The sequence below is a fragment of the Mustelus asterias genome, chromosome 15 (genome assembly GCF_964213995.1).
Source record: "Mustelus asterias chromosome 15, sMusAst1.hap1.1, whole genome shotgun sequence".
Lineage (NCBI taxonomy): Eukaryota > Metazoa > Chordata > Chondrichthyes > Carcharhiniformes > Triakidae > Mustelus > Mustelus asterias.
This window is the reverse complement of record NC_135815.1, coordinates 102,701,109-102,719,546: the sequence shown is the minus strand read 5'-3', so window position 1 is coordinate 102,719,546 and position 18,438 is coordinate 102,701,109. Positions and strand designations below refer to the sequence as shown.

Genomic DNA, 18,438 nt, shown 5'->3' with positions numbered 1-18,438 from the left:
GGTTTCAGCTAAAAATGACAAGTAGAATTCATAGCACCAAGTATCGGGCAACGCCTTCAACAAGAGAGAGTCTAACCAGATTGGAGGCTGTGAATTTTCTGTAACTCGCCTTTTGACTCCCTAAAGCCTGAAGTTTCTCCATTTGGATAATAAATTGGGACTGTTTGATTATCTCATCGCAGGGCAGTTTGCTCTTGAATGACAGACAATCATTCTGCAATATTTGAACCATTTTATACGGAACGACTGAAATCATAATTTTGTTAATGTTTTTAAAAACAATTTGTTTTTCTTCTGGAAAGGCCTCTGGATAAAAGTATAAAGTGGTTTTTGGCTGAGAATTATTTTGTCTTTCATTTGAGAAACACCTCTCACTGGTCTTGAAGTCTGATCTTTTTTTGAGAGTGCAGGACAGTAAAACACAAGCACTGCCAGAATCGCTCTGCAGACCACAGTTACTTAGTTTGAAATAAGATGACTCACTGACACAGAGAATCCTCTGTGATTGGAATAAGTGGAACTGATCCTAATTGCGTGTAAAATAAAGTGCTGATTAATTCACATTCATAGAATCCCTACAGTGCAGAAGGAGGCCATTCAGCCCATCGAGTCTGCACCAACACCAATCCCACCTAGACCCTATCATTGCTTAGTTACCCTGCTAATCCCTCTAACCTAAGGGTTAATTTAACATGTCCAATCAACCTAACCTGCACATCTTTGGACTGTGGGACAAAACCGGAGCACCTGGAGGAAACCCACGCAAACACGGGGAGAATGTGCATACAGACAGTGACCCAAGCTGGGAATCAAACCTGGGTCCCTGGAGCTGTGAGGCAGCAGTGCTAGCCACTGTGCCGCCCATTGAATCATGTATGTCCAAGTCTTGTGCTCTACCCTGGGAGTCACTGAAGCAGTGATGGGTGAAAAATATCTTGTTACATTGTGATTTGAGCAATGCTACACATGTAGATATGGGCAGTGAAAATGAGTTGCTGTTAAAGAAAGCTATTCCCATGCTAACTGAAGAGATTTAGCTCCCCAGCTTGCTTTGAGAGAGATTGTATCAGTCACAGGCCTGAAGTTGTAGCTGTTGCCATTTGCTGAAGTACGGATTGACTCGAAGTTCTGGGCTTTGGTGGGAGAAAATGTCGAGGATATTTTGAGGTTCACCTTGGAGGGATGCTTGTAATTTTCAGGTGAATGGAGGTAGGACAGAGATGGGTAAAAGCAGCCAGGTCCGCCATGTTGTTACCTCCCAGACTTCAAAACTCTCCTCCTGGTTTTTGCTGCATTTTCCAGCCTCGAGAAACTGCTCAACTAAAATTCTCATTTCCCTAAACACTATTCACCCTAAGAAGTCACATCAACAGGTTAAAGTCCAACAGGTTTATTTGGAATCATGAGCTTTCGGAGCGCTGCTCCTTCATCAGGGTATTATTCATCCTATCTTCACTGGCACTACATCAATCCCAGAATCTCTTCCTAGCCTCACTCTTTATCTTTGTAATTTCCTTAGCGCCACCACCATTGAATCTCTGTCTCTGTACCCCAACTCTGGCCTCTTCTGAATTTCCCAACTCCCTTCACTTCCACCATTGGCAGCTGTGCCCTTGCCCGGGGATTTCCTCGCCCGGGGATTTCCTCGCCCCTTGCCTAAACTTCTGTAGCCTCTCACTTGTTGCTTAAAACCTCTTTGACCGTAGATTGGTCAGTCACCTTTCCCTTGATATCAATATTTGTCCGATTACGCTGCTACGAAGCAGCTTGGGATGTTTGTATGTTAAAGGTGCTATTTAAATGCTGGCTGTTTATTTTTGATTTAGAACATAGAACGTTGCAGCGCAGTACAGGCCCTTCGGCCCTCTGTTGTGCCGGCCAGTGGTACCAATCTAAAGCCCCTCTAATCTACACTATTCCAATATCATCCATATGTTTATCCAATAACCATTTGAATGCTCTTAATGTTGACGAGTCCACCACTGCTGCAGGCAGGGCATTCCACGCCCTTACTACTCTCTGAGTAAAGAACCTACCTCGAACATTTGTCCTATATCTCTCTCCCCTCAATTTAAAGCTACGTCCCCTCGTGCTAGCCAACACCATCCGAGGAAAAAGGCTCTCACTATCCACCCTATCTAATCCTCTGATCATCTTGTGTGCCTCTATTAAGTCACCTCTTAACCTTCTTCTCCCTAACGAAAACAACCTCAAGCCCCTCAGCCTTTCCTCATACGATTTTTCCCACCATACCAGGCAACATTCTGGTAAATCTCCTCTGCACCCTTTCCAACACTTCCACATCTTTCCTATAATATGGCAATCAGAACTGTACGCAATACTCCAAATGCGGCCGCACCAGAGTTTTGTACAGTTGCAGCATGACCTCCTGGCTCCGAAACTCAATCCCTCTACCAATAAAAGCTAACACACCGTACGCCTTCTTAACAACCCTATCGACCTGGGTGCCAACTTTCAGGGATCTATGCACATGGACACCCAGATCCCTCTGTTCATCCACACTACCAAGTATCTTACCATTGGGGCGGCACGGTAGCACAGTGGTTAGCACTGCTGCTTCACAGCTCCAGGATCCCGGGTTCGATTCCCGGCTCGGGTCACTGTCTGTGTGGAGTTTGCACATTCTCCTCGTGTCTGCGTGGGTTTCCTCCGGGTGCTCCGGTTTCCTCCCACAGTCCAAAGATGTGCGGGTTAGGTTCATTGGCCAGGTTAAAAATTGTCCCTTAGAGTCCTGGGATGCGTAGGTTAGAGGGATTAGTCGGTAAAATATGTGGGGGGAGGGCCTGGGTGGGATTGTGGTCGGTGCAGACTCGATGGGCCGAATGGCCTCCTTCTGCACTGTAGGGTTTCTATGTTTCTATGTTATTAGCCCAGTACTCTGTATCCCTGTTACAACTTCCAAAGTGAATCGCCTCACACTTTTCCGCATTAAACTCCATTTTCCACCTCTCAGCCCAGCTCTGCAGCTTATCTATGTCCCTCTGTAACCTGCCACTTCCCTCCGCACTGTCTACAACTCCACCGACTTTAGTGTCATCCGCAAATTTACTAATCCATTCCTTCCACGCCCTCATCCAGGTCATTAATAAAAATGACAAATAGCAGTGGCCCCAAAACAGATCCTTGCGGTACACCACTAGTAACTGAACTCCAGGATGAATATTTCCCATCAACCACCACCCTTTGTTTTCTTACAGCTAGCCAATTCCTGATCCAAACCACTAAATCACCCTCAATCCCATGTGTCTGTATTTTCTGCAAAAGCTTACCATGGGGAACGTTATCAAACGCTTTGCTGAAATCCATATACACCACATCAACTGCTTTACCCTCATCCACCTCTTTGGTCACCTTCTCAAAGAACTCAATAAGGTTTGTGAGGCACGACCTACCCTTCACAAAACCGTGCTGACTATCCCTAATCAAATTATTCCTTTCTAGGTGATTATAAATCCTATCTCTTATAATCCTTTCCAATACTTTGCCCACAACAGAAGTAAGGCTCACCGGTCTATAATTACCAGGGTTGTCCCTACTCCCCTTCTTGAACAAGGGGACAACATTTGCTATCCTCCAGACTTCTGGCACTGTTCCTGTAGACAACATTTGATTTATTATTATTTATTATTGATTTATTATTGTCACGTATTAACATAGTGAAAAGTATTGTTTCTTACAGGCTATACAGACAAAGTATACTGTTCAGAGAAGGAAACGAGAGGGGGCAGAATGTAGTGTCATACTAGGGTTTGGAGAAAGATCAACTTAAAGCAAAGTAGGTCCATTCAAAAGTCTGACAGCAGCAGGGAAAAAGCTGTTCTTGAGTCGGTTGGTACGTGACCTCAGACTTTTGTATCTTTTTCCCGACACAAGAAGGTGAAAGAGAGAATGTCCGGGGTCCTTAATTATGCTGGCTGCTTTGCCAAGGCAGCGGGAAGTGTTGACAGAGTCAATGGATGGGAGGCTGGTTTGCGTGATGGATTGGGCTACATTCACAATCTTTTGTAGTTTCTTGTGGTCATGGGCAGAGCAGGAGCCATACCAAGCTGTGTTTCAACCAGAAAGAATGCTTTCTATGGTGCATCTGTAAAAGTTGGTGAGAGTTGTAGCTGACATGCCAAATTTCCCTAATCTTCTGAGAAAGTAGAGGCGTTGGTGGGCTTTTTAACTACAGTTTATCTTGGCCCTATGCTTGTTTAGAAAGGTGACAAAGCTTGTGTTCCCTTCTTGGATTGTGCAGCAGATTTTGGAATTTTTAACCCTGAGATTTATTATGTTGTTAGCAATGGAAAAAGTTCACTTCCCATGATGTATGCTCTCAAACTGCGATCTGGAACAAAAGCCCTTATTTAATCTCCTCCCCTTGTGCCCATGTCTCAATTTTTGGATCCTACAGAATCTGATGTGGATTAATCGGGTAGATGGAGCAGATAAAACGAGTCTGCAGGTTTTTTACAGACTTGGAAAATGCTGCTGTTTTTAGAAACTCATTCTGATTTAGTTACATTAATGTTGGAGTTGGAAGAGGTGAGGTGCCTGAAGATTGGAGAGTGACAAATGTTGTGCCATTGTTTAAAAAGGGCTGCAGGGAAAAGCCTGAACTACAGGCCAGTTAGCCTCACATCTGTGATGGGTAAATTGTTGGAAGGTATTTTGAGAGACAGGATCTACAGGCATTTAGAGACGCAAGGACTGATTAGGGACAGTCAGCATGGCTTTGTGAGTGGAAAATCATGTGTCTCAAATTTAAGAGTTTTTTTGAAGGGGTAACCAAGAAGGTAGATGAGGGCAGTGCAGTTGACGTTGTCTACATGGAATTTAGCAAGGCCTTTGACAAGGTACCACATGGTAGGTTGTTGCATAAAGTTAAATCTCACAGGATCCAGGGTGAGGTATCTAAATGGATACAAAATTGGCTTCTGTGGGTGGTTGTAGAGAGGTGTTTTTCAAACTGGAGGCCTGTGACCAGTGGTGTGCCTCAGGGATCAGTGCTGGGCCCACTGTTATTTGTCATTTATATTAATGATTTGGATGAGAATATAGGGGGCATGGTTAGTAAGTTTGCAGATGACACCAAGATTGGTGGCATAGTGGACCGTGAAGTAGGTTATCTCCAATTGCAACGGGATCTTGATCAATTGGACCAGTGGGCTGACGAATGGCAGAGTTTAATTTAGACAAATACGAGGTGATGCATTTTGATAGATTGAACCAGGGCAGGACTTACTCAGTTAATGGTAGGGTATTGAGGAGAGTTCCAGAACAAAGAGATCTAGGGGTACATGTTCATAGCTCCTTGAAAGTGGAGTCACAGGTGGACAGAGTGGTGAAGAAGGCATTCGGCATGCTTGGTTTCATCAGTCAGAACATTGAATACAGGAGTTGGGGCGTCTTGTTGAAGTTGTACAAGACATTGGTAAGGCCAGACTTGGAATACTGTGTGCAATTCTGGTCACCCTATTATAGAAAGGATATTATTAAACTGGAAAGAGCGCAGAAAAGATTTACTAGGATGCTACCGGGACTTGATGGATTGAGTTATAAGGAGAGGCTGGATAGACTGGGACTTTTTTCTCTGGAGCATAGGAGGCTGAGGGGTGACCTTGTAGAGGTCTATAAAATAATGAGGGGCATAGACGAGGTAGATAATCAATATCTTTTCCCAAAGGTAGGGAGTCTAAAATTAGAGGGCATAGGTTTAAGGGGAGAGATTGTCCAGAGGGGCAATTTTTTCAGAGGGTGGTGAGTGTCTGGAACAAGCTGCCAGAGGTAGTACTAGAGGCGGGTACAATTTAATCTTTTTTTAAAAAGCATTTAGATACTTACATGGGTACGATGGGTATAGAAGGATATGGGCCAAATGGGGGCAATTGGGATTAGCTTAGGGGTTTAAAAAAAGGGTGGCATAGACAAGTTGGGCCGAAGGGCCTGTTTCCATGCTGTAAACCTCTGAGTGAGAATTCCTCAGTTTTAAAAGGTTATTCACTGAGATTCTCGGCTATATTTTCACACAATTCATTGAAAGTTGTTCTAAACCTGATAAAAGTATTTATTTATTTTATTTGTCACAAGTCTTACATTAACATTGCAATGAAGTTACTGTGAAATTCACCTGGTTGCCACAATCCGATGCCTGTTCGGGTCAATGCACCCTAACCAGCACGTCTTTCAGAATGTGGGAAGAAACCGGAACACCCAGAGGAAACCCACGCAGACATGGGGAGAACGTGCAGACTCCACACAGTGACCGAAGCCGGGAATCGAACCCGGGTCCCCGGCACTGAAACAGCGGTGCTACCATGCCGCCCATTACGTTAATATCACTCAAATCAATAGGCCCTGTGCATGCATTGGGAAAGCTACAAGCTTAAAGATGTTGTTGGAGTACAGCGATCTTTATTCTACATATTTCCCCCTGATTTTATAACCTTACAAAACTGTTCTCTTGTTGATGGTATAAAAAGTTGGAAAAGATTTAATTGCTTAGGAGTGTTGTTGCTGAATTTGAATGCACCCTTTTTAAAATAGACAAAATGTTTAAATTTCTCATTTCAGAAGTGGGTCTTTTTTCTGGGATCATGATTCCAGTCTGCGGTTGTCATATGACCATCAAAGGAGGTTCTGGTGAATTTATTTCTCCTGTTTACCCCAACACTTATCTCGAGTGTAACTGGACCATTTCAGCAGTTCCATTGGGATGGATTGAGCTACAAATAGACGGATTTGTATCACAGGAGGACTATAACCAGAATCCGGAGGCAATTATTATCCAGGAGTCTGCACACATGATCAGCCATGTGTTACAAGCCTGTCTCAACAAAACTCCTCATGATGCTTCTGTACCGTACATCATGTTCTTTTCTCAGGGAAATTCAAACAACTCTACTACGCATTTCTATGTAAAATATCAGGTGAATGAGGACAGTAAAACTCCATCAGTGCCAATTTTACCTGCCTGCAAAATATTCCCGCATCTCCCAACAGCCAGTGTCAATACCGAGGCTGCAGCTAATGAAAAACTGCATCAACCTCCGTCCAAGAATCGGTTACACAGTGAAGCAGCAGAATCCATTCCACAGGGTTACATGAGGGAACAGAGAGATGCTGATACTCGGGTATTTACCCAACTGATAGCAGGAAATCGCAGCAGGGAACGATCTGCTGCAGGGAGTGAAGAAGACCTTTCCGCTTCTAAGCACACTGTACAAATACCGGCTAAAGCCCATGTATCGAGCTTTGCAGATATCCGTCTGTGGAACATTCTATTCCCACAACCGTTTACCAGCTCCAGTGAACCAGCTGGATTTACTGCAGTGCAGTTCGCAAAACCATTGAGGCCTTTAGTTCCTCCGTCTGATTTTCCTGAATATTTACCTCTGAAATCAAACACAGATCCACAAATGAGCTTGATTACTCCTGAAAGGTTAAAGCCTCAAACTGAAGATTATCAGGATATTCCAGAACCCTCCAGGTTTAAAATAAATCTGGTTACTTGTAGGTTTGATGAGTTGGACACTATTAGCGATACTTCATGCCAGTGGCACATTCCCTCTTCAACTTGTGGATTCTGGTTTTCTGTAACTTCCTTTCAGCAACAAGAAACCCCTATTCCGCATTCCTCTCAAACTGACCTCCTCCCAAAACAGCAAATTGAAAACTATTCCAATCACAGAGTAAGACAGAGTTCTGACTTTAGTCATGTTGTTGAATCTTATTCACCGATAATCTTCCAGCCTGTAGCTCCTATTGAATCTGAGCAAATGGAGGATGGAAGGAGTTCTGCACCTTCAGACAGGTCTGGTGGAATTATGACTGGCTTGTTTGACTCTACTTGGGAGAGGGGGGGAACACAAAGCAGCAGCAGCATCTCGTCTGAGAATGTCCTTTTCAGTTTGATAACCATTTGTGACACAGTTGGAGATTTTCAATGTGAAGATTTGGAGCATACAAAGACCCAACCATTAAAAACCTCATTGCAACATGGATACACGCAGAGCAAAATTAAATCCCAGATTCTCAATGAGCTTGGAGGTCCAATGCTGTCTGCCAATGATGAAATGATAGAATCTGCACTAATCCATTCTGACAGTTCTGATGGAATGCTGACATTGTTACCAACACCATCATTGAACAGTTACTTGTGGATGAAAACTAAAAGCCAGAATTCTTACACTGCTGAGGACTTTATTCAGACTTCCAGTTATCAAAGCCGTGAAACAGAACTACACAAGTCCTTGATTTATGGAGAGGAGCAGCAGATACAGAGTGAATGGATGCTGATGAGTTTTAGCCCATCCCCATCTCTTGACACAGCCCAGCATAATGTTGATGCAACAATAATTCCAACTGATGGATCTTTCCGTAATGCTGAATATCCAATGGAACCATCCACAGGTTCACAGAATCTGACGCGGACAACACTGGGACCAAAACTGCAAAACGATATTGGTGAGTGTTTCCTGTTTGGCAGGATATATAATGCTAGTTTTTAGAAACTATGTATTTGTTGGCTAATTCTAATTGAGTATGGTTTGATATTTGTTTTAATAGAACCTTGACATAGTTTAGAATGAAGATTGCAAACACTAGTTTGGTCTGGATCTAACTACACTGCGCTGTGGTAATTGTGTGGAGTCTAGTATGATTCAAACCACTACAGAAATCCTGAACAAGGGATTGAGAGAGACCTACAAATAGAGTTAGTCTATTAAAGTTCATTATTTAGAAAGTCCTGGTCTCTAGGTTTACACAGTAGGAAGTTTAACAACAGGTTAAAGTCCAACAGGTTTATTTGGTAGCAAAAGCCACACAAGCTTTCGGAGCATGTTTTAAACATATTCTTCTCAAAAATGCAGGTCATTTATTGGAGGTATCTGCTGCAGTGGAATTGGTAAATGTTGTCTACAAGAACTTTCTACATCTGGAAAAGAGAGTTTTACAATCGGTGAAGGCTCTGGTAAGAGTTAAAGCACATTTTCCCTTGCTGCTCTCGCTCTGTCTCTCTCTCTTTCTGTGTCTCCCTTTTTCTCGTTCTGTCTCTTTGTCTCCCACTGTTGATTATAGAAATTAAAAATGTTTTAATATTAAGTGAATTGTATGTCTGTGTGGAGTCTGCACATTCTCCCCATGTCTGCGTGGGTTTCCTCCCGGGTGCTCCGGTTTCCTCCCACAGTCCAAAGATGTGCAGGTTAGGTGGATTGACCATTCTAAATTGCCCCTTAGTGTCAGGGGGACTAGCTAGGTTAAATGCACGGGGTTATGGGGATAGGGTCTGGGTGAGATTGTGGTCGGTGCAGACTCGGTGGGCTGACTGGCCTCTTTCTGCACTGTAGGATTCTATGATTCTATGTTTTGCTTTCATTAAACAGATAATGGACAATCTGGCATCATTTTCTCCTCCTCTTAAGAAAATTCTCCTTGGAGGTGCTAAAAGGTAAAAAGATGATTTTACATTGTGACCAGAAATGATTGTCTTTTTTTTTTTGGAGAGGGATGAGGGAGACTGAGTTAACAGGGAAGGAAACCTGCAGAGGTGAACTTCAAATGGGACAAGGCTGAGTGCGCCTGTGGTACCTTGTTTACAGCTGAAATGTGAACATATCTTTCAACAAGCGAACCGAATGTGTCTTTGCATGAACAGTGTTTCAGTTTTTGAATGAAAGTAATGAATTGGCATTGATTTTAAACTTCAAAAAATTCTAAACTCTCTTTTAAAAATAGATCAAGCAGAGTGAAAAACACATTTAATCAATCCCTTTACACAATCCACTTTCTGGAGAAGAGTGACATATCCTTTGTATTGAGTAGAATATCAACAATGTGTCAGCTAACCATTTTGTAGATCAGCCTCAACAGTAAAAGCCATTTGCTCTTGGGCATTTAGTGGGTGAATTAAGGGCATCTTGGAAACTTATGACTGTCCATTTTCCGAGAATGTTGGTTGAAAGTTCTGCCTCTAGCCCCGAGCATTTTGCATCGATATGCTTGCTCATGCTTGATTTGCTTAGTTAAATAAAATGCTTTATAAAAGCACCCATGTACTTATTCAGAAAAAGCAATATATCAGCTATGGTGCATTTATTGATGCAGCTGCAATGTTTGCTTCTCAAAGCAAACCAGGAAAGTTTCTCAGGTTGTACACAATAAATTAAATGCTTTTTAGTTACAAATCAGTGCTGGACTTCTCCTAGGGCAGCACAGTGGTTAGCACTGCTGCCTCACAGCACCAGGGACTTGGGTTCGATTCCTGGCTTGGGTCACTGTCTGTGTGGAGTTTGTATGTTCTCCCCGTGTCTGCGTGGGTTTCCTCTGGGTGCTCCGGTTTCCTCCCACAGTCTGAAAGACGTGCTAGTTAGGTGCATTGATCCGAACAGGTGCTGGACTGTGGCAACTAGGGGAATTTCACAGTAACTTCATTGCAGTGTTAATGTAAGCCTACTTGTGATTAATAAATAAACTTTTAATGCTGGAACTCGTTTCCATCAATGCACCAACTTGTTTGTTCTGTAACTCTTCCCAAATCTGCCAAACCACAGGCTCTCTCTCCATGTCATCCCCATCTCTGTAATCTCCTCCAAGATGCTGGCTCTAATTCTGGCCTCTTGCACATTCCCAATTTCAATCACTCCATCTCATGCTTTCAGCTGCCTGAGCCCAAAGCTCTGGGATTCCTGCCCTGAGCCTCTCTTCACTCCTACCTTGTTTGCCTTTACAGAGGCTACTTGTCCCGCGTTAGCTTGGTGTCATATCTTGTACAGTACTTCACTGAAGCACTTTGGGATGCTTCATTATAGGAGGTGCTACCTAAATCTAGCTGTTTGTTGTTGGTAACCCAACCCAATTGCTTCTAATGTACAGTCCCCAGCCAGCCTCGGGGTTCCTGCTTCATCCTGTCCCTTAATGCTGCTAATCAGAGGCTCTCTGACCTTGTTTCATCTGTTGCTGCATATTCTTGCCTTTCACAAACTTAAGTGATGCTAATTAAATATGTAGCTAAATGTTAATATATATTTACTCACCCACAATTAAAACAATTAGTCACAATTCTGTGCAGTGATTTAAAGCTCATCAAATTCAATTTTGGTGAAAATATTTTAAAATGACAGAATTCCATTGTGCATTGGCCAATTTTTATAAACCAGGGGTTTGAGAGTATCTCCTGTTGTAAAAGATATCTGATGTCACCAATGAGCAACCTGCAGAATCTGCCAGACGTGGCAGAGTTTGCAAGGATCTTGTCGAGCTAGCCTCTGAGTGAGTGCGGTTTGGCCCGATTTTGTCTGGGTTACTCACTCCTGTTTGCATATTAATGGTAATTGAGAAGTCATTAAAAACTGCTGTTCAAATAAAGGAATTGGTTCATTTAAAGACAGTTACCCCACATATTATCTATTCAGTATGACCCTAAGTTGGTTCGATTGGGCTGCATCCTGTCATGGTGATTCCAGTAGCACTGGGATCTAGAAGGTCATTAATGAACAAAGCAAGCGCAATATTCCTGAAGATTGAATGAAAGTGAGGATGTGAATTATTTGAGCTAAAATTCCACACTTTTAATTTAGAAATTAATTTCCATAAAGCAGAGAACAAATCTGATAGCGAAGAGCATTGTCGGGCAATACAGCAGGATATAGATAGGCTGGAAAATTGGGCAGAGAGGTGGCAGATGGAGTTTAATCCGGATAAATGCAAAGTGATGCATTTTGGAAGAAATAATGTAGGGAGGAGTTGTACAATAAATGGCAGAGTCATCAGGAGTATAGAAACACAGAGGGACCTAGGTGTGCAAGTCCACAAATCCTTGAAGGTGGCAACACAGGTGGAGAAGGTGGTGAAGAAGGCATATGGTATGCTTGCCTTTATAGGACGGGGTGTAGAGTATAAAAGCTGGAGTCTGATGATGCAGCTGTACAGAACGCTGGTTAGGCCACAATTGGAGTACTGCGTCCAGTTCTGGTCGCCGCACTACCAGAAGGACGTGGAGGCGTTAAAGAGAGTGCAGAGAAGGTTTACCAGGATGTTGCCTGGTATGGAGGGTCTTAGCTATGAGGAGAGATTGGGTAAACTGGGGTTGTTCTCCCTGGAAAGACGGAGAATGAGGGGAGATCTAATAGAGGTGTACAAGATTATGAAGGGTATAGATAGGGTGAACAGTGGGAAGCTTTTTCCCAGGTCGGAGGTGACGATCACGAGGGGTCACGGGCTCAAGGTGAGAGGGGCGAAGTATAACTCAGATATCAGAGGGACGTTTTTTACACGGAGGGTGGTGGGGGCCTGGAATGCGCTGCCAAGTAGGGTGGTGGGGGCAGGCACGCTGACATCGTTTAAGACTTACCTGGATAGTCACATGAGCAGCCTGGGAATGGAGGGATACAAACGATTGGTCTAGTTGGACCAAGGAGCGGCACAGGCTTGGAGGGCCGAAGGGCCTGTTTCCTGTACTGTACTGTTCTTTGTTTGATTTGCACATCAAGAGACAGGTGCAATGGACTGAATGGCCTCCATCAGTCTGAAGCCACACAGCCACATGGATGGGTCTCAAAGAAGTATTAACCTAACATGTGACCAGGTTTATCATTTCAGCAGCTCTGTGGAGACTTTCCAGTTTAATAGTAATTGTTTCTTGTTGCAGGATCAATTCTTCAGGTCTTACCTTTGATTATCAGCTGTACTTTGGTCTGAATGGAGAGAACATTTACCGTTCTCTACAGATTCAGATGAATAAGTTGTTAAACAAGTCGGTGACTAACCTAAGAGCTGGAAAAATCTATTTGGTTTCAATTTCAGTCCGAGGTAATTGAAGCATTTTATGTTTGTGTTGAATGTTTATGAATGGCTAAAAGGATTCCTCTTGGAATTTTATCGGGAAGTAACACTACTGATGTATCGTAGGTTCACATGTATTGAGAAATCTATTTCTGATCCCAGGTTATACTCTGCCATGTCCAATAAAGAACTCCAATCTGACCCTTGGTCAATGTTAATTTAACACATGCTTTCCAGAGTGTCTCTGAAGTTCCGATTTTTCACCTGTCGATTTGTTTAGTTTTGGTAACTGAAGGAATTGGTTTTCTGTTTTTTAAAATCATTACATTTGCCTTTACTTTGATTTTTGTTGTTTGAAAACACTGATGCAGATTTTTAAAGTTATTTTTAAATTAACACCGTCCACCACATTGAAATCATCAGATCAATCTTGTACTAAAGACTGGGATTTAGTGATGTGGATACACAGCTCACTTCGAGCTGGATTAGTATCACTGATTATGGATATAGCACTTTGTACAATTGATGATCATTTGGAAATGTTGAGTAGAGGCCACTTGTCCCTGATGGGAAGATGACAGTTTATAGTAAAAATGATGACCTGTTTCCAGCCCTTTACAGATAAATCAGGGTGAATATCTGAGCTATACTGACAGAATAAACCACATCCTCTGTCTAAGCGACATTCCAGAGCGACAGAGGTTGATGCAGATGTTGGAGTGGTTTCCTGTGTTTACTGAGTTCAGACAGTGTTGTATCAGCAGCTGGAGTGAGTGAGTCAATAGCTTTGCTCTGCAATGACAGGCAGGCTCTCTCTGGTGTTTCCAGCTTTCTCGGTGACTGTGTTCTCCCGAGGGTACAACTCGAGTTAGTGTTCCACCATCTGGTGTCAATATTAAGTAAAATTATCAATATCAAATATTTTCCAGAAACATGAAAGCAGCTTTAAAACCCACTCTTCCACCATCTCTCCCACTCTTTATCGCAGTCGGTAATGATCTCCACACCCTTTGTTTCCAATGGGGCTGTTTTCTTTGCTGACTGACGTGTTGCCTTCTTGATCCCTTCATACATTCTCTGTGGCGCAGAATATCTGGATATTTTGGCATGGACGTAGCCAGTAGTCACGGGCACACTGCCTAGCAGTGTGTTGGATTTTACCTTCAGCAGCTCTTGGTGCATTCAGTCTTTTTGCTTTGATTTCTTGTAATTAACGAGATGAGTTTAATGTCCAGTTCCATCAGTGTTGCTTCATTGGTGGGACTGAATAAAGAGTTTGCTCTTGGAATTAAATTAAATGTTAAAGTTAGATTTTTATAGCAATTTAATGTAAAACATGGTGACATATTCCTGCTTCTCTCCCTCTTGATTTCAAATCCTGAGTATTTTGACTCTTGCAGATGTTGACGAATGTAAATCTGAAATTGGAGCATGTGCCAAAGCGGCAAAATGTCTGAATACGATTGGCTCCTATTTCTGCCAGTGTGAAAATGGATTTAAGGATCCTGCGATGACTAACAGTCGTGTTTGTGTTGATCCAGTGGAACCGGGTAAATATATACTATTGATTCTGTCCTTGGCATTGTGCTTAAATAACAACACTATAAAATACCAGTCTGTTTTGTACATGTGCAGTTAGCACACAGTGGATTGTGGTAGGAAAATCTATCAGCATTTCTTGTAAAGAAAATCTTTCATTTTTTTGCATGTAGTTTAATATTGGTTTGAGGCTCATAATGACACAATCGACCCAACCCTTTTCCCAGCTCAGGAAAGAGTTCCCCGGAGCAGGAATTGGCTAAAATGTGAACATAGTCCAGTCTGTATTTGCAAAGTTGTGAACACTCCCTTTTTCACTCTCGCATCAATGGGTTTTAAAAAACATACTTTAAGAAGCGCTCCTGAGGTTCCAGTGAGGAATCACTAAACCACCAAGTGAGAGATTCAAACTTATTGCCTTAATTAGAATCCAGAATGTGTCTGTACTTAATGTGGTTTGAATTTCTGTGTCATAGTCATAGAGGTTCACAGCATGGAAACAGGCCCTTCGGCCCAACTTGTCCATGCTGCCCTTTTTATTTTGACCATTAAGCTAGTCCCAATTGCCTGCATTTGGCCCATATCCCTCTATACCCATCTTACTTGTGTAACTGTCTAAATGCTCTTTAAAAGACAAAATTGTACCCGCCTCTACTACTGCCTCCGGGTGCTCCGGTTTCCTCCCACAGTCCAAAGATGTGCGAGTTAGGTTGATTGGCCATGCTAAAATTGCCCCTTAGTGTCCTGAGATGTGTAGGTTAGAGGGATTAGTGGGTAAAATATGTAGGGATATGGGGGTAGGGCCTGGGTGGGATTGTGGTTGGTGCAGACTCGATGGCTGAATGGCTTTCTGTACTGTCTGGATTCTATGATTCTACTCCTCTGGCAGCTTGTTCCAGACACTCGCCATCCTCTGTGTGGAAAAAATTGCCCCTCTGGACACTTGTATCTCTCACCTTAAACCTATGTCCTCTAGTTTTAGACTCCCCTACCTTTGGGAAAAGATATTGACTATCTAGCTGACCTATGCCTCTCATTATTTTATAGACCTCTATAAGATCACCCCCCAGCCTCCATGCTCCAGAGAAAAAAGTCCCAGTCTATCCAGCCTCTCCTAACTCAATCCATCAAGTCCCAGTAGCATCCTAGTAAATCTTTTTCTGCACTCTTTCCAGCTTAATATCCTTTCTATAATAGGGTGACCAGAACTGTACACAGTATTCCAAGTGTGGCCTTACCAATGTTTTTGTTCTGTAACTCTCCCCAGTGCCCTACCACTAACTGAGTAAGTCCTGCCCTGGTTCAATCTATCAAAATGCATCAGCTCACATTTATCTAAATTAAACTCCATCTCTACCTTTGCTGATTCTGAAGCTTGGGACTATCCGGTCTTGTCTGCAATACCTGAGCCCTTCCTGGCAATTCATCCCAACTGGATTGGTAAACCTTAACTGCTGATTTTCATTCAGTAATTGGAGAAAGGGATAAAGTGCAGAGAGATTCACGAGGACATTTATGGAAATAGAGCCTGAAGAGTTGTAGAAAATATTGCAACAATTAATCCTTGATTTAAATGTAAAGAATATTGGAATTCTGGCAGCTGGACTTTATCCTTTGGATGCGACACACTCAATCACTCTTAAATACTCATCAGTAAAAAGTAACTAATGTTTGGTCTGATATCTATCCTCTAAGATAAGAGAAGGATTGTTTCTTTTTAACTTTTTAGTATCTTGTATTGTAGTAACATTAAAGAATGCAGAGAAACCAGTGGATTTAGAGATATTTCTTCTTCCAGATTCTGGCTTTTGGTCTTCGTTTGGTTTGCAGGAAATTCTGATCAGTTCTGCTATATGTGCATTCCTGCTCATAGCAGTAACAGTGACTGTCTGCTTTGTGATGTTTAAAAGATCACACAAAAAATACTTCCAAGCTTATGGCACCAATGCAGGTGGTTTGTCTGTAACAACTCTATCAGAAGGGGAAGAAGAATCTGGCAGTGAGGAATTGCTGTTCCTTGTACCTCACAAGAGTTCCAGTTATGTATCATTCACAAAGTTTCAACCAATACCTGAGGAACCAAATGGACAAATTGATTCCAGGGCGATGAGCAAGTCTCGTGCAGTGAAAATCCAGCCGGCTGTAGAAACGTTTCATTTATAAAAGGCCAGAGTCTAATTGGGAAAGATTCATTGAGCCGAGATGCTGCGTGTTCAGATCTATTTTTAGTTGATGAATTTGTTTTGTTACACTCTTCCAAATAATTCTGCAGAATTGCATGAATTGAAAATTTAAATAAATGGTTTAGATGCAATATTTGAACACTGTATCCAAACAAATAAAAATCCTGGTTCCCTTAAAGTGCATTATTTGTTGAACTTTTGAAGTAACTTTCCCTCCATCGCAGAATGTTAAGAAGGGAGAGAGCCCAGTTATGGTTAATACAAAACATTTGCTGTGACATTGTGGCTAGAGGAAGGATTCATCCAATCACAGGTCACACTCCCTTTTTTGGTAATCTTTCCCTTCCTGCACTTCGTGACAATGCGTCTCCTCAAAGCTGCTGGAGTCGTGTTCCTCCTCTGGGCCTCAAATTAAAGAATCTTCCAGGTGACATAATGCACGGTGGTTAGCACTGCAGCCTCAGTGTTAGGCTTGGGTGACTGTCTGGGTAAAGTTTGCATGTTCTCCCTGTATCTGCGTGGGTTTCCTCCCACAGTCTGAAAGACGTGCTGGTTAGGGTGCATTGGCCATGCTAAATTCTCCCTCAGTGTACCCGAACAGGCGCCGGAGTGTGGCGACTAGGGGATTTTCACAGTAACTTCATTGCAGTGTTAATGTAAGCCTACTTGTGACACTAATATGTGAAACTAATGAAGCAGCCGCCAGATAAGAATATATTTTCCTCCGTGTCCAGAATGGTTTTGATTGGCAGCCCCTTTATTGAAAAGCAGATGGAGATTGCATTCTCCCAGACAGTGAAGGATTTGATGTTTTGTCACTAATGCTATACGAAATTCTAGCTCCATTTGAATTACTGAAGATATTTCTGTTAATATTTTATTGTAAAAATGAAATATTCTAGACCAGCATTTAGTGTCCATCCCTAATTGTCCCTCAGGTGTGGGGATGAGCTGCCTTCTTGAATGACTGGGGTCCATGTAATGTCGGTACACCCACAGTGCTGTTAAGGATTTTGACCCAGTGACAGTGAAGGAACAATGATATATTTTCAAATCGGGATGCTGGAGGGGAACTTGCAGGTGGGGGTGTTCCTCTGAACCTGCTGCCTGAGGCCATGGGGTTTATAAGGTGCTCTTAAAGGAGCTTTGGTGAGTTGCTGTAGTGCATCTTGTAAATGGTACACACTCTGCCACTGTGTGTCAGTAACAGAGGGAGTGGATATTTAAGGGGTAGAAGGGCTGCAAATGAAGTGGGGCTGCTTTGTCCTGGATGGTGTTGAGCTTCTTGAGTGTTGTTGGAGCTGCACCCATCCAGGCAAGTGGGGAGTATTCCATCGCACTCCTGACTTGTGCCTTGTAGATGGTGGACAGGCTTTGCCTCAAAGCACTGGAGAAGTAAAAGCAGCCACAAGATCCTCCGAATCTGGTGGCAGGAATGGTTGTACAACAGCAGCATCCTTGCCCTCGCCAACATGTCCAGTATCTAATCACAGTAAACTACTGCAGATGCTGGAAACCTGAAATAAAAACAGAAAATGCTAGATAAACCCAGCACCTCTGACAGCATCTGTGGAGAGAGAGAAACAAAGTTTACATTTTGAGTCCAATATGACCCTTCCATGGAACTGAAGTGAGGTAGAAATGTAATGAACTATGTAATTGGAGAGGAGACACAGTAAGAGTTTTAACAACACCAGGTTAAAGTCCAACAGGTTTATTTGGTAGCAAATGCCATTAGCTTTCGGAGCCCTGCTCCTTTATCAGATGGAGTGGATTATCTGCTCCCAAACAAGGCATACAGAGACACAAAATCAATTAACAGATTACCCCAGTCCAACGCCGGCATCTCCACGGTGGAGAGGAGAGACAGGGATAAATCTGAAAAAAAAGATTGACAAAGGTGTCATGGACATGAGACAAAGGGGGTGTT

General features: G+C 42.7%; 1 protein-coding gene across 1 annotated transcript in view; it reads left to right on the top strand.

Moving 5' to 3' along the window:
• LOC144504762 (uncharacterized) overlaps positions 1-16,488 on the top strand; it is a 32,446-nt gene extending 15,958 nt beyond the window's left edge. The window contains exons 9-14 of the mRNA XM_078230506.1: positions 6,577-8,469; positions 8,877-8,977; positions 9,390-9,454; positions 12,653-12,813; positions 14,187-14,336; positions 16,070-16,488. Of these exons, the coding sequence (XP_078086632.1) occupies positions 6,577-8,469; positions 8,877-8,977; positions 9,390-9,454; positions 12,653-12,813; positions 14,187-14,336; positions 16,070-16,488 (2,789 nt within the window). The remainder of the gene's footprint in view (positions 1-6,576; positions 8,470-8,876; positions 8,978-9,389; positions 9,455-12,652; positions 12,814-14,186; positions 14,337-16,069) is intronic.
• The last annotated feature ends 1,950 nt before the right edge of the window (positions 16,489-18,438 follow it).